The sequence below is a fragment of the Zootoca vivipara genome, chromosome 11 (assembly GCF_965207765.1).
Source record: "Zootoca vivipara chromosome 11, rZooViv2.hap1.1, whole genome shotgun sequence".
In the NCBI taxonomy this organism is placed as follows: domain Eukaryota; kingdom Metazoa; phylum Chordata; class Lepidosauria; order Squamata; family Lacertidae; genus Zootoca; species Zootoca vivipara.
Genome location: NC_142594.1, coordinates 45,673,741 through 45,689,006, shown reverse-complemented (window position 1 = coordinate 45,689,006; position 15,266 = coordinate 45,673,741). Strand labels below are relative to the sequence as shown.

Below are 15,266 nucleotides of genomic sequence, written 5' to 3'. Positions count from 1 at the left end.
TGTGGGACTATGAGCACCTTTCTCCCATTTGTGAAATTTCCTCATCACCGCAGTGAAGGAGCTTTGGCATTACATGTGACTGTCACGACCCTGGATGAAAAAAGAAACATATTGAATGTGCTTCTAAAGTAATTTTCAAACTAAAGCTGGGTTCTCAAAGGAAACTTAGAAGCAAACCCAATTTGGCAAACATCTGACTCAACACCAAATCAAGTTAGTATGGAGCTGGAGAATGTACACACAATCCTAAAATCTGATATTTACACCTAAGCTCAGTTCCACTGAAAGCCAGAATAGGGCCAGGGAAGAGATAAATACCTATCCCTCCAAGTAAGACTCATCTGCTTATAAAAAATTATAAAATGTTATACCAGGTGCAAGACTGATGAGCTAAAGACTTATAAAATGAATGTAAACATCTATGATTAGTATTCAAGTATTGTCAAGAGCACTAGGATTATTCAGATAGGAATAAAAGGACTCAAGGCCATTATTTATATGCCACCTGCCTGACTGGTTGCCCCAGCCACTCTGGGTGGCTTCCAGCAAAATATAAAAACACAATAAAACTTCAAGCATTAAAGACAGGGCTGCCTTCCGATGTCTTCTAAAAGTCATATAGTTGTTTATCTGTTTGACATCTGATGGGAGGGCATTCTACAGAGCAGGTGCCACTACCAAGAAGGCCCTCTGCACTAACCTGAAGGGGACTGACAGAAGAGGGGCAGAAAGATGAATTTTCACATTGGGAATGGAGTGGGCTTGCCTCCTCGGTTTCCCAGCTGCACCTACAGCTACCAGTAAAGGTAAAGGGACCCCTGACCATTAGGTCCAGTCATGACCGACTCTGGGGTTTAGGCGCTCATCTCGCGTTATTGGCCAAGGGAGCTGGCATACAGCTTCTAGGTCATGTGGCCAGCATGACAAAGCTGCTTCTGGCGAACCAGAGCAGCACACGGAAACGCAGTTTACTTTCCCACCAGAGAGGTATCTATTTATCTACTTGCACTTGACGTGCTTTCAAACTGCTAGGTTGGCAGGAGCTGGGACCGAGCAATGGGAGCTCGAACCGCCGACCTTCTGATCGGCAAGCCCTAGGCTCTGTGATTTAACCCACAGCGCCACCCGCCACAGCAACCAGGTTAGTGTTTAAAAATATAAGACTAGAATTAGCACACAAAGCACTGATGAATGATTCCTCAGTATATAGGAGTTTGTGTGTGAATAGGCCATGGTGTCACAATGAAAACATCTGGGCCAGTCTTAAAACTTGCTTTTTTTTTTTAGTTTTGATTACGTGACTAAGAAATGGTCACAGCATTTCAAACTGCAGCCTATGAATGCATCTACAGGCTTTTTGGGGTTTAGAATCTATATGTGTTATGTAAGTGTTTACCATCGTGCGGAAAACAGAAAACAGGTGTTTTGCTTTAAAAGCCCATTAGTTGAAAAGCATGTTAATTTTGACATCAACTGTCCATGCATTATTAGCATTCTAACCATAGTCTCCAAAACAGAAGTCATTATTTCCGACTGGTAGAAACACCAATACTGCAGGGACTTTTTCTTAGTGACAAAAGGCCATTGGGGAAGATGCTCCCTCCGTCCCACAGCACAGAACATAAAATTTACCATGTAACTTGGGGAACGCACAACTAACTTTCTGTTTCATTGAGCAACTTGAACCAAATCTAGGAGATCCCAGGCCCTCACTGTACGTACAACACACCACAAAACTTGCACTTAATTTTCAAAAGCATCACAAAAGAGGTTGGCTCTTAAAATCCATGACAGTTTCATTTCACTGCAAGCAAATGCCAGCATTTCTTCTAAAGTACCCACGGAGATTAACGAATAAACATGCTAATCTTTGAAAAGGCTAGTTTAAAATTAACAAAACATACCTAATAAACCAAGCTGATAAAACAGTTTGGAAATGCAATAAGTATAATAACACTGCACACTTTAAAAAGAAAGCCATGCGTGTGAACAAAAACTGCATGCTTCCACCATTCCACTATTAGGGTTAAGTGGGTTTAGTTGCACCAATCCACTCTGGCGGGTTAAAAAAAAAAAAGAGAGAGAATGTATAATACACATGTAACACCCGAGAACTCACAAATAGTGTTCTATAGAGTGAGGTAGTATTTTCACAAAAGACTAGTCCCGATGCTCTCCTCTCTTTTAAGTATCCACACCCAAAGTTTCCTTCGTAGATACTCTTTAGGAAGATGGAAATGGAAGAAGAAAGCAGAGGGTTGTGGCAGCATGTATGCACAAGCAGCTTTACCATTAGCACAGTTAAGGAAAACAGTCAAAGGAGTCTGAAATTACAGACTGGCACCTACCAAAGGTACATGTGTCATCATTTTTGCCATTTGTTGGTCTCACCTCATTAACACAGCAAAGTAACTCCCCCCCCCAATTGTTTGCATGCTTCCATCTACAGTACCACTTGAGCAAATCATAGGACCTTTTACTTACGCATCCTTCTGCAAACGTGTTTGTATGTTTCACTATAATTTATAAAGGGTGTTTCCATAATCCCAAACTGGCCCAATATCCAGCAACCATGTATTAATAAAATTAATACAGTAGAGGGAGAATCCCTATACCATTTATCATCATCAAATCACTGTTTTGAAGTGTTTTAAAAAAATAAAAGTGTGGGCGTGACTTCATCATTGGACAGATCCAAGTTCTATCTAGGCAAGAGAGAGGCTTCAATCTCTTCCAACAAAACTTTGAACACCTTTGTAAGATTACCATAATCCTCTATGACAGGGATAGGAAACCTGTGATCCTTCCAAAGGGGGCTGGGGCTAATGGCAGCTGGATTCCAGCAACATCTGGATAGGTATGTTCCTTATCCTTTCTCTATGGCTACACTCTTTGCTCAAGAGCTGTCCCCCCACCCTGATTACCAGTACCTTACACATGTTTCTGATAGACGAGACCCTTGAACGGTGAATTTGCAGGTAATACCACTTCCCCTAATACTTAAACAAGTAGCACACCATCAAGTAAACTTCAATTATGCTCTGAGATCCTGGAAAGTCATGTGCACTATCCACCCAGTTACTTATTAATATACATTGAACATCATGTCCCAATGGATTAGTTTATTTAAAAGTTTCAAGTTTATCCACGTTAAAAAAAAACACCTTTTAAACCTGTAATGGAAGGGAAATAGAAAAACGTGACCACAATTTAAAAAAAATTAAGACATCGGACAACACTTTCCCAATCCCGGCCCCCCAAACACACCAGGAAAACCACCGCCGGCATTTTAGATTGCAACAAGTTACTTCTTTGGGAATCAATGATTGCAGAAAACTAAAATATTAGTGTAAAGATTGCACCCAGCAACCTTAATAACAGCACAGAAAATGTACCGTTGAGAAAATTAACTTTTAAAGATACTGATGCAAAGCACTGTTTCAAGTGTAAGAAGCAAGTACTCCAAGATCAATATCCATTTCTTACTTTGTCTTTAAAATATCACCAGAGATTAGCAAATCTGGGCCATTCCAGAATTCACTTCTGAAATTTGGTCTGCATGGCAGAAAACAAGGAGCAGGCAGACTCAAGGTACTTAATAAGTTTGCCATCTCTTCAAAAGACAGATATGAATGGAGTCAAGAAGGAGCAGTCTTTGACTCAGCCTTAAAAAATGACCAAGTCTATTACTCATTAACAGAATAAGGGAACAACCTACAATGAAAGAGTGTCTACTCTTGGGAGAGTAGTAGCTCCCAACTGCCCAGCAGAAGTATACAGAAAAATAGCCGAAAGGCAACTGGATCTTTCTGCTCAGCTTCTCCCGCAGAAGATGGCCCTGCCCTATCTTTGGGTCTTTGCAGCTTGTGGTTTCCAAGTGAAGCATCCTTGTTTCCTTCACTTTTCCTTTTCGCATTTTGGAAATGTTCCCTGAAAATCATCACTCCTTAAGAGCAGCACTTTGGGTTCATTTTTTTAAAAAAAGTAATTCCCTGCCTTTGTAATTTCTCTTTTCATTCAGGGTTCCTTTTGTGCCTGAGAAGACCTCATAAGACATACAGCCGAAATCAGGGAATTCTCTTATAAGGAATAATGGTATTATGTTACGCACATCAAATGGTTGGCCTTGGCAGGAGATCTGCACTTGCAGAATTATGAGTTTTTTAATGAAGCAAGTAGAGCCTGTACTACTATATAGGAGCTGCTATTTTGAAGAAGTAAACAAAAGCTTTTATGTGCATACTCCCATGTTCACAAAACAGTGGCCAACTTCAAACAATGCCATCATAAAACATGGAGCATGATCCTACATGCTGACTCAGACTGAATTCTACACCTTGGGTCTCTGATTCCCCCCCCCCCCCCCCGATCTTCCATTCACAGAAGCAGAGTTTCACTCACGGAAATGCCTTCTGTCAGCACAACTCTCCTGCTGTTCATGGAACAAAAGTCAGGACCCAAACCAATCAGTCTTACTAAGCGTACCTAAGCCTGCAGCCCTAACCGTAGAAACACACAGATATAAGCCCCCAAAGTATCAATTCTTGAATCCAAGTGAATATACTTCTATTGGGCTTGGCACACTTTTCTTTTCATGGACTGCTCGTGCATTTTCTTTCAAGCCTACAACTTTAAACAAAATATTTTATAAGTTCTGCTGAAAATGCAATTGGTAGACCAGCGCCGCAAACAGACTCCATCACAATGTGTGTTTACTATAAAGGAAGTTAATGTTGCAGAATGCAGATGAAAATGTAATTAAAAATATGGCATAATGTGAGTTAGTGAGGCAAAGTGGCTTAGTAATAAGCAACGTGTGACAGAATAAAAAATGGGAATCACTCAAAGAGAAATACCATTACCACAAAGAGACTTACTGGCAGATTTCTTGCAGAATCCAAATAGAGAATAAGCAATGCTGACGAAAGGCCATCATTGGCTTGATCTTTATCAGCTCGAATGCTTTTTAGAACCTAAAGTAAGAGAGGCATAATTTAAAAGAAATATTCAAGTTAATAAAATTGCCCGGGGGGGGGGGGAGCGCTCTGTTAGAATGCCATGATAAGACATGCACAAGTAACTGTGCGACTCTCCTCCCTCCACCTCCCACATGGCCGTAGGAGGGTTCAGAACAATTTTTCTTTCTGCTTTCTGTTTTACCTGAACCATGGACTTTGTATACAGTGGTACCTCTGGTTAAGAACTTAATTCGTTCCGGAGGTCCGTTCTTAACCTGAAACTGTTCTTAACCTGAGACAGCACTTTAGCTAATGGGGGCTCCTGCTGCTGCCGTGCCGCCAGAGCACGATTTCTGTTCTCATCCTGAAGCAAAGTTCTTAACCCAAGGTACTATTTCTGGGTTAGCGGAGTCTGTAACCTGAAGTGTTTGTAACTCGAGGTACCACTGTACTCTGAATCAATTCAAGCCAACTCTAAACCATGGCTTATGAAGGTGGCTTCTGTATACCACGATCCCAGTTTGGACAAAACACGAAGCCACGGTTTACATAAAACAGAAAGTAAAAGCTTCTGAAGTCCTCTTCCTAGCTGCATGGATGCCTGAAGCTCAGTGTGGCTCCTGCACATCCAATAACAAACCATTGTTTATCAAGCAGTATGACTTGTGTGTGCGTATAGACCCAGGTCTTCGTTCTTATCTATATTGAGAACGCCCTGTTTAAAACTGCGAGACCATGTATTAAAAAGGTAAGATAAAACAAAATACCTGATCAAGATTCTCTGCAGTAGGCATCAATGTGAGCCATTCTAGTTTTAAATGCAATCTTCCTTTGGAAACTTCATCCAAAGTAAACCACTGTAGGCAAAGTAAATAAAAGACTGTGAGAAGCAAAGCCATTCACTAATGTCATCCTATGATATTATAGATTCCTGTTTCATGACATACTACTGGTACTTTGTGAAATGGTGCACTGACATAGCTGTTTTTGTCGGTTAGTTTCATTATGCTAAGTCAACATGATTCCCATTTATCTTTTACATTCAATCCATGCTCTAACACTACAATAAAATGACTTCATGTTAAGACATTGTAGAAACACTTCCTTACAAAAAACATTTTAACCAATGACTATCAGTGACTTCCATAGGCTGTGACCATTCACGCCACAATTCTACGACTTTGGAATGCCTGCCATCATAACAAATTGACACAGAGGAGAGATGATGTTTCAATGGTTCCACATAAACAATGTTATAAAAATGTAGAAATCTGCTGCAGAGAGAGAGGCTGCGATCTTGGAAGGAAGGTCCATCAAATCCTTCAACATTTGAATCTGAAGTGTGATTAAGCACCGTAGGCTGACCACCTCAGAGTATGAGCCCCTGCTACACCCTTCCCACCAAAGAGCAGGTAGAGACTTACCTCATCTAAATGGCGCTCCTTTTCAACCTCAATTAGGTCTATCATTAGACTAGGAGAAAAACACATTAGAATAATATCATTATCTCTTCTGTAAGTTGTGTAGTTAGAGGGACCAATGAAATATTAAAAAAGGATGGTGGGTTAATCTAATCATATTCATGCTATCCTTATGATAATTTGTTGTTGTTGTTTATTAAGTTTGTATACCGCCTTTCATCTGAAGATCACAGGGCAGTTCACAACATAAAAATACAAAATGAGAACACAAAATACATAATGCAGGCAGAGGTTCTGGTCCTTGCCCCCACGCATGTTGGCAAAGCATGCATAAGCCCATTCTGCACAAGCCCTTCCTGTCCCTTTCTGGGTTCAAAAGGTTGTGTGTCAATTGGACATGCGCAAAATGGTTGCAGCTTGTAATAAAACAAACCAGTGACACCCACTCCCACAAACACATTTTAAAGGTCTTAGAATGCTAAGATCTGGTTATAGAGAAACATTTTCACCAGGCACCTAAAGTATAGAATGAAGGCACCAGGCAAGCCCCCCTAGGGAGATCATTCCACAGACGGGGGGGGGGGGGACACTGCAGAAAAGGACCATTCTTGTGTTGCCACCCTCCAGACCTCTCATGATGGAGAAAGCATACAAATAAGTGCCTCAGATTATGACTGCAGAGTCTGGGTTGGTTCATATTGGGTGAAGCAGTCCATAAAGAATGAGTAGAATGAGAACAGCATCTAAGTTCTCATGGGGCAAGAAAGGAATTTGGTAAGTCTATATGAAGCAAAGGGTGACTGTTTGTTAAGAGCTTTGAAGAAGATTGCCACATTGCAATTGTTGTGGGAAAGACATAAATTAGGTCCTTGAATTGCGATAACATGGTGTTCTGGGGAAAACAACAGAGCGTGGCTTCCATGAGGGCACATATGAGCTTTTTATGGTTTATTCCTCAGGCAACGTATCAGGCAGCTAAAGCCAGATATATGTTACAATAGTAAAAGCAATAGAGCATAAGAATTAGGTAGGAACTTATTGTTACTTTTAACACTTACATTTATTTCTTTTCAGCATGTACGGTAGGTATTTTTAAAATGCCATGCATGCAGTATCGTGGCATTTTGAAAAGGCAACTGTTCTGTGTATACCGCATTTGGATATGTTAACTATTTTTCTTCAGGTTCTGCTGAGTTCAACTTTCCCTTCCCTTTCATTTATAGAAAAATGGATTTTTGCAGTGGCACACAAAGAGAAAACATGGACTAAAAATATTTAAAACACTGGAAGCATGGAATTTTATCTATTAACATTCAAATCAGAAGAAAGTACAAAAACAACTCCTTTTTGCCAATATCATAAATGTATCTTGCTTGGCATTTACCTTCCCAGGAAGTCATCCTTGTCTGGGTCTTCATCAAAGAGCTCAATCTCCAATTCCTGTCCTGGGTGCTCATACACTAAGGCCTGCAAATGAAGTCGTGAATAAGAGAGCCGATTCAGCACAAATATCTGACATGCCTTTTATTGTGTCTACATTATACAAAATGCCTATTACTACAGAATTATGTATAAGTAGAGAAATGCAGGATACGCACAGGTCTGATTACAAGGATGCTGATAAACCATTAGGATTTATTACTACTATATAGATAAAAACGAACAACAACAAAAAACTCTTTTACATCCTCACCTTTTTAGAATGATTTTTTTTACACAGTTTAACTTCAAAACAAAGTGGCTTAGCAACACCACCCAGAAATTATCTATGGTGAACGGGTTGTACTTAAGTTTTTCTCAGAGTAGAGCCACTGAATTTAATGGTGCTAAGTTAGTCTTGTCCATTATTATTATTATTATTATTATTATTATTATTATTATTATTATTATCTATTATTATTATTGTCTATTATTATTATTGTCTATTATTATTATTGTCTATCTTGTCTATTATTATTATTATTATTATTATTATTATTATTATTATTATTACTACTACTATCATCATCATCATCGTTTCACACAGCACCAAACTATAGCTTGGCATTATACCTGAACTAATCTGTTGTGCTGACAGCTGCAGTAGTCCATGCACCAGCAGCAGAAAAGACACACAAGGTAATTATCTCTCCATAAGAAAGATGTATACGGAATTAGCCCTCAAACGCTCTATTTTAATTCCGTTTGAAGAACGGGTACCGATATCGAACAGCAATTTTAAACTGTGTACCTCATAAACTTCGTTCCACTTTGGGTTGAGATTTTCTTTGATGACTTTGCTTTGGAAAATTTGATTACCCACACGAATGATTCCGTACGGGTCAGACTTCCCTTTAACAATTCCCTTTAGGTAAGTATCTTTCCCCACAAGATCCTGAGCTTCAATGAAGTGTATCCTTAGTACACCCTGTCAAGATGCAAGAAATACGTTATCCATCATATAGTACTCAACAATAAAGTATCAACACAAATTCTTTCCACTGCAGGATGACTGACCATTAACTTGACTGGATCAATCCTCATCGGTTTCTGGTCACAGATTGCTCTGGGTTACCTGCATAGTACAGTAAGTCTACATAGTAGATTCTGTTCTAAGGGCATGTATCTATGACTGGATGGTATGTTCTGCCAATTTATGACAGAACAGAAAGCAAATTCATTATTATTTTGGATTATATTTCTTTAATCTTGATTTGGAGCCCAGTGCATGTTTGTCCATAGCAGTACTAGATTCCAAAGAGGGACGCAGGAGTTCACATACCCCTAAACATTTTGTGAATCTAAGTTTGGCCTCATTGAGGGGCAATATTTCAACATGATTAGGAAAATGAGAGTACCTCTAAAAAAATTTTTGGGGAAAAAAGCACTGGTTAAAGCTAAGCAGGTACAGACTTGATCAGTCACCTGGTCTGCCCTCAGTCTCAAGATTTAAGTACCTGTGGAAAACTGCCTGCTCCTGTTAGTTTCTCTGGTTATCCAGAACATTCCAGAAGTAAGTTTGGTCTATTTTTTTCCACATATGAACTTTTGATATTGCTGCATTAGATTTTGTACTGCTTCATCATTTCAGAATTTTACCCAAAATAAGCATTAAGTTATACAAATAGTAAAACCTGTGTTAAGGAAATGAACAGTTCAAATATAGTCCATGACAGGGAAGGAAATTCCTAGCTTCACGTTGGAAGGCTAAACCCATCTGAAGTTACTGTCATACGTTCAGCATCCAGATTTTTAGGGTCTTCACAAATAATGTTTATCAAACTTTCACGAATCAGAATGGCTCTGCAAAGGTTACTCAAATGATACTGAGTTCACACTGTATTCTTTTATAATTTTATGCTAAAATTCTTACCTTTGGTATGGGGAATCGCAACTGAGCAATCTGTACCTCACTGATGAGAGGAACAGTGATCCTGTTTGGGAGCACCAGGTAATTGGATATGATGTCTGATATGATAGTGTCTGATAAACCGCTATTGGGAAGAAAACAGAAGAGAAGTTCTTTTAAGACATCTTGCCTTAGCTGCACTTTGACACACTATCACTACTTAAACAGTTATTACATTTGCTGAAGCCACAGTTATTTACGCTTCTGTTAACATTGCTGGGTAAGGAATTTCAACTCCGGAGTGTAAATAAATTTCCAGGCAAACTGTCAACACAATTACTCTTCCAACATTTCTTCATCTTCTAATTAAAAAGAGACAACCAGGTTTATAGAGCATACAGCAAATCTACCTATATATGCAGCCGGCAAAAGTATTTGTTCAGCCCCATTTACGCATTGGTTAAAATTCTGTGCTAGTTCTGTGGGCTTCTCAAAATTCATGGATTTTCCCTTTCATCCACATTCAATTTTGTAAAAAAAAAAAAGAGAGAGAGAGGTATATATAGGACTGACCCAAATAGCAAGATTTTGGTCAGTCCTTGACCAAGACACCCTACATGGGATCCCATCCCTCATCCCAAGACACCTTTCTAGGGGTCTACCTCCTCTCAACATGAGCTACGAGGGCTCTTGTCAATGGGATCCCTGCTGTGAATTAGTTCCCGCAACAACTGCCTTGACACCAGCCCTGCTTCCTTGGGTCAGAGAGTGCTATACATTTGAATTTACTACATTTGCATTATCATCAGTCTTCCCCTAGATGTACCGTATTAACTCGAGTCTAATGCACCATCGAATCTAATGTGCACCTCGGCTTTCAGATCTTTGAAACCAAAAAAGATATTGCTGGCGAATGTAAATCTGCCGTCAAATCTAATGCGCACCTTAATTTTTGCAACCTAGCAGTAATTTGTCCAAAAAAGGTGAGCATAAGATTCCAGTAAATACGGTACATAAGATTCATCCACCACTTAAGAGAGCCTACAATGATCCCAAAATGGAAACACTGAAGTTTCCACAGTTTACAACGTGGATCTCAAGCACTGTTACCTTCAATGGCCACAAGATGGAAACAGTAGCCCAGAATAAAGGGGCAGAAATAAGAGGCTTTGTATAAACACGATTCATTCTTCTTCCGGTTGCCTTAATTGTTTGCTATAAAATACCGTTGAATAGAAAATAAGGCCCATTACTCCAATTTATTGTTTCATACATCATATATTGATGAAACAGATCTTAGCTTAAAGTAATCAACAAACAAAAGTTAATTACTTTGCTTTTCTAAGGGGAAGCTTGCTCAAATGAAACAGCACATGACATGCACCACTAAGGTGACTGAACTCGGAGCTTGCGAGCATGTGGAAGTCACACAGTAATGAACTGATCCAAACTCATAGAATCACAGCATTGTAGAGCTGAAAGGTACACTGAGGGTCATCTAGTCCAACCCCCTGCAATGCAGGAATCTTTTGCCCAATGTCGGGCTCAAACTCACAAACCTGAGATTAAGAGTCTCGTGCTCTGAGACTGAGTTATCCCAGGTCACACAATTTGCTATGTCAGTGCAAACAACACCAGGGAGGAAGTCAAAGCAGCTTGCACAAGTACATCAGCCTTAAGGTATCAGCACATACAGTGGTAACTCTACTTACGGACGTGATCTGTTCCGGGGTACCGTTCGCACCCCGAAAAGTCCGTAAGTAGAGCGCCGCTTCTGCACATGCATGTGACATGATAGAGTGCTCCTGCGCATGCGCAAAGTGCACAGGTTGATCGTGCGCATGCACGAAGCATGCAGATCACTCCTGCGCATGTGTGAAAGGGCGAACCCAGAAGTAAACACTTCCAGGTTTGCCGCGTTCATAACCTGAAAAAACGCAACGTGAAGCAAACACAATTCGAGGTATGACTGTATGTGGACATTTGTCAATCTTCTTTCGTAATAATTTTTTGCGAGGGCAGGAAGATGCTATGGGAAGTCTACGCTTGGCAAATTAGGTACTAATGTAGTACACCATCCATTCTGATCAGGAATCAGAATTTTTCAGAACATCGGTATAAAATATTACAACCAGTCTACAGTACTGCAACAAGCAGGCAGGCAAACAGTGGGAAAGAGTCAACAATGGGAAATGGCCATGCCTTTCATCATCCAACCAGTTTATATAGCCATTTTTCAAAACTATTAAGTGTACAGAGAAGCTGAATGCCAGATAAGGGAAAGAAAAGAGAATGTGCGAGTCTCATGTGACATTATTACATTATTAAATGATGGTGAAAACAATAGAGTGAGGCTAAGTAGATTGGAGGAGCATATTCTCTCTCTGAAAACAACTGATAGGTGTGCAATCCTTGTAATGTTTCATCTAGCCTTGTAGCTAGAGCTCTTCAGAACTTAGACTTTCACTTTTTTACTGTGGCATCCAAGAAAACATTTGAGCCCTATTGATATCAGTACAGATCAAATGAACACCACACACAGTGTTTAAATTTTATATGAGGAGAGAAGCTAGTCTGCAGCACTGCGTTTGGAAGTTTTGAAAACATTAATACCGGTAATAATACACTTTACTCAAAGGAACAGAAGTAGAATGCAGGCATACTACCCTGTTTCTCCGAAAAGACAATGTAGCCATAAAATAAGTCATAGCAGGATTTTTAAGCATTCAAGGGATATAAGACATCCCCTGAAAATAAGCCATAGTGTTGTTGTTGTTTTGGTGTTGTTGTTTTTTTGAGGAAAAATAAATATAAGACGGTGTCTTATTTTCGGAGAAACACGGCACCTTAACACTTGGATTCACTGAAATCATATAAAGTCATTAGCTTATTTATATTTTCTCTCTCTACTAGGAAGTTGCACAATATTTTATAGCTTTGAGCCAACGGTCAATTTAAAAACATTTTTAAAGGCTTTTAACAAGTCAGCCAACACTTTCGTTTTAAAAATATAAAAAAAGAAAGCACAATTTTTATTTTCACATAGGTCAATTTAGTCTGGATTTGCGGGTATTCAAGGTAGTTAGTCACTTCCTAAAAATAAGTTGATATGAACGATCCCAGTGTGACTGTGAAATAAAGATTTCCAGAGGTTGGAGGGATGGAATCAATATCCAACCAGGGAGTGGGCAGGCTCCCACAAAAGCCGGCTATGCTTTAGTGTGAGGATCTGCTGACTCAAGAGCACCATACTGCCACAACACAGTGAGTAATTATGTAAACACATTTGCAGGTGCTAGCAGGTGCTTCGTGCACATCATTAAATGCACAGCAGGACAAACTGGGGCACCAACATGCCCAACCAGTGGAAATGGCCACATGGCTGCAAGTTATAATTAGAGTCTGCGATGAACTTCTGCAATAAGTTTTTGTAAAAGAAACCTAAATGTTGCATCCCCCACCCCACCCCAATTAATTTCATCAAGAGGCAATCAACAACAAAAAAGCTGGCATAGTCTCTCCCCACCCTCTCAAAAGTACTGTAATAAAGCAACCTTAAGAATTTCTTACTGCATTTGGAGACAGCAATAAGAAACAAAGATACTCAGTTATGCCTGAAAGTTTTACAGAGAGATTCACAAGAAGCTTGTCCCAAATGGAGAGCTCAAGAAGGAGAGAGAAATTAATCAACAGTAAGCATAAGATTTCAGAGTTTACAGTACTGGGTGGAGCTTTTCAAGTTAGCCTCAAATATGCACCACCTCAAGTCTGGGACTTCTCTTGACTGCAACAAAAGTAGACTGACTGCATTCTTTCCTTTGGATGGGTGAGCCAAATATAGCTAGAATGCTAGCAGTTTTTTTCCTGCATAGAAACACCTTGTTTTCTTCCAAATGTTATACTGCTGAAAATTACAAATGATGCTATTCACCAGAAAGCTCACAGCAAAGCAAAGTTAACCTTTGCCACCTATAATTTTGCAACTCTTTTGGCTGGTTTTGGAACTCAAAACAAACTGTACAAGATGCAGTTTGCAGCTTGCAAAACAGCTAGCTTGGGTCTTTAGGAGCATTTCCAACGCCCCATATGTACTTTCCTTACCCATGACTGCAAGCCTTTTTGTACCGTTCAATTTGCAAATTCTTATCTACTACCACTGTTGTCTTTAAAAAAATCATTAAAAAACTTACGTGCATGCACATTGAAAAAGCTAAAAGCCAGAACATTTGTCAATCCCTCTTCTTCTAAAGTTTTCAAGATATCACTGAGGGCTATGGTTAAGCACTGCCCAATCCCAATGTTTAGATGTAGTGTGTTTATCAACTCAACCTATCACATTGGCAGTTTCCCAAAAAGTATAGCAGAGACCAGATGGAACACAAACATTTATTTCTTTGGAATTATCTTGTGTAATTTTGTACACACACACACACACACAAACACTTATTTTAAAAAATAGTTTCATATTCAATTTTCGGCTTACTTTAGTCCTGGAATATCCAGAAGATTGGTCAGTCCTGTCCAGTTAATTTCCAAAAGCTGAAGACATGAAAAAAAACAATTTTAAATGTTGCCCAGTGCTTAAGAAACAGAACAAAGGGTCATGCATTCTGATAGCCGTAAGGATAATAGAATCGCGGAATTGTAAAGTTGGGACAGGACCACGAAGGACCTGAAATCTCCCCCTCCCCAAAGTGTGGCTTGAACCCACAACCCTGCGATTAAGAGTTTCTTGCTCTATCGACTGAGCTATCCCAGAGGCTAGATGGCAGGAAGCAATCAGTTTAACACTAACACACATGCAAATTTCAGCCAAAATCTGAAATGAAGGAAAGCATTTGTTTTAGTCCCTTTATGAGTACTGTCCAACGTCAGGAAGGATACAAGGCAAACTATTTATACCTACAGATCAAGATCAGGATGACCCTCAGAATAGTTACTTGCATAAAACGTGCTAGGCTGCTATTCTAAGACAAATTTACTGTGGAAATCATTTCCATTAGAAATCAAGCACGCCTACTCTTAAAAGTGAAGTGTCTTAAGGACTGTAGCTAACGGCTACAAAAATAGTTGCTAAACTTATTGCAAGATTACGTAACATTGCATATTAAGAAATAATGCACATTAGTAACATAATGTTGGCTCTAGTTTTCTCTCATTATAAAAGAGGGTATCTTAAACTGTAACTGTGGCCTGTTTGCAACCGTCCCTAGCCATTGGCTGCACAGAACAGATTAAAAGTCATGAGGAAAACAGTCAACTCAACAAAGAGCCAAGCTTCTCACACATACCGTGTTTCCCCTTTTTTAATCCGTAGTCAGAAAGTAAGCCATAGCAGGCTTTTAAAGCATTTGTTCAATATTAAACACCCCCTGAAAATAAGCCATACCTTCACGCAGCAGCGCCGCTCGCCTTGAGGCAGCGGGACCGGACAGCAGCGCTGTCCTTGTCCTCCCGCTGCTGTTGCTGTTGCTGCTGCTGCTGGGCCAGGCGGAGTCGAGGCCGCTGCTCGCCCCTGGGGGCTGCATGGCCCAAGGCTGAGCGGCGGCGGGAGGCCCG

General features: G+C 39.9%; 1 protein-coding gene across 3 annotated transcripts in view; it reads right to left on the bottom strand.

The window, feature by feature from the left end:
• ESYT2 (extended synaptotagmin 2) overlaps window positions 1-15,266 on the bottom strand; it is a 78,038-nt gene that overhangs the window by 18,111 nt on the left and 44,661 nt on the right. For 2 of the 3 annotated variants that reach the window (XM_035128852.3, XM_035128853.3), the window contains exons 7-13: window positions 14,191-14,246; window positions 9,732-9,852; window positions 8,610-8,786; window positions 7,764-7,846; window positions 6,383-6,431; window positions 5,726-5,815; window positions 4,878-4,973 (exon numbers count right to left, since the gene is read on the bottom strand). In XM_035128852.3, coding sequence (XP_034984743.2) covers window positions 4,878-4,973; window positions 5,726-5,815; window positions 6,383-6,431; window positions 7,764-7,846; window positions 8,610-8,786; window positions 9,732-9,852; window positions 14,191-14,246 — 672 coding nt within the window. Of the gene's footprint in view, window positions 1-2,119; window positions 2,222-4,877; window positions 4,974-5,725; window positions 5,816-6,382; window positions 6,432-7,763; window positions 7,847-8,609; window positions 8,787-9,731; window positions 9,853-14,190; window positions 14,247-15,266 lie in introns of all 3 variants that reach the window. The other variant, XM_088654157.1, reaches the window with a different exon arrangement.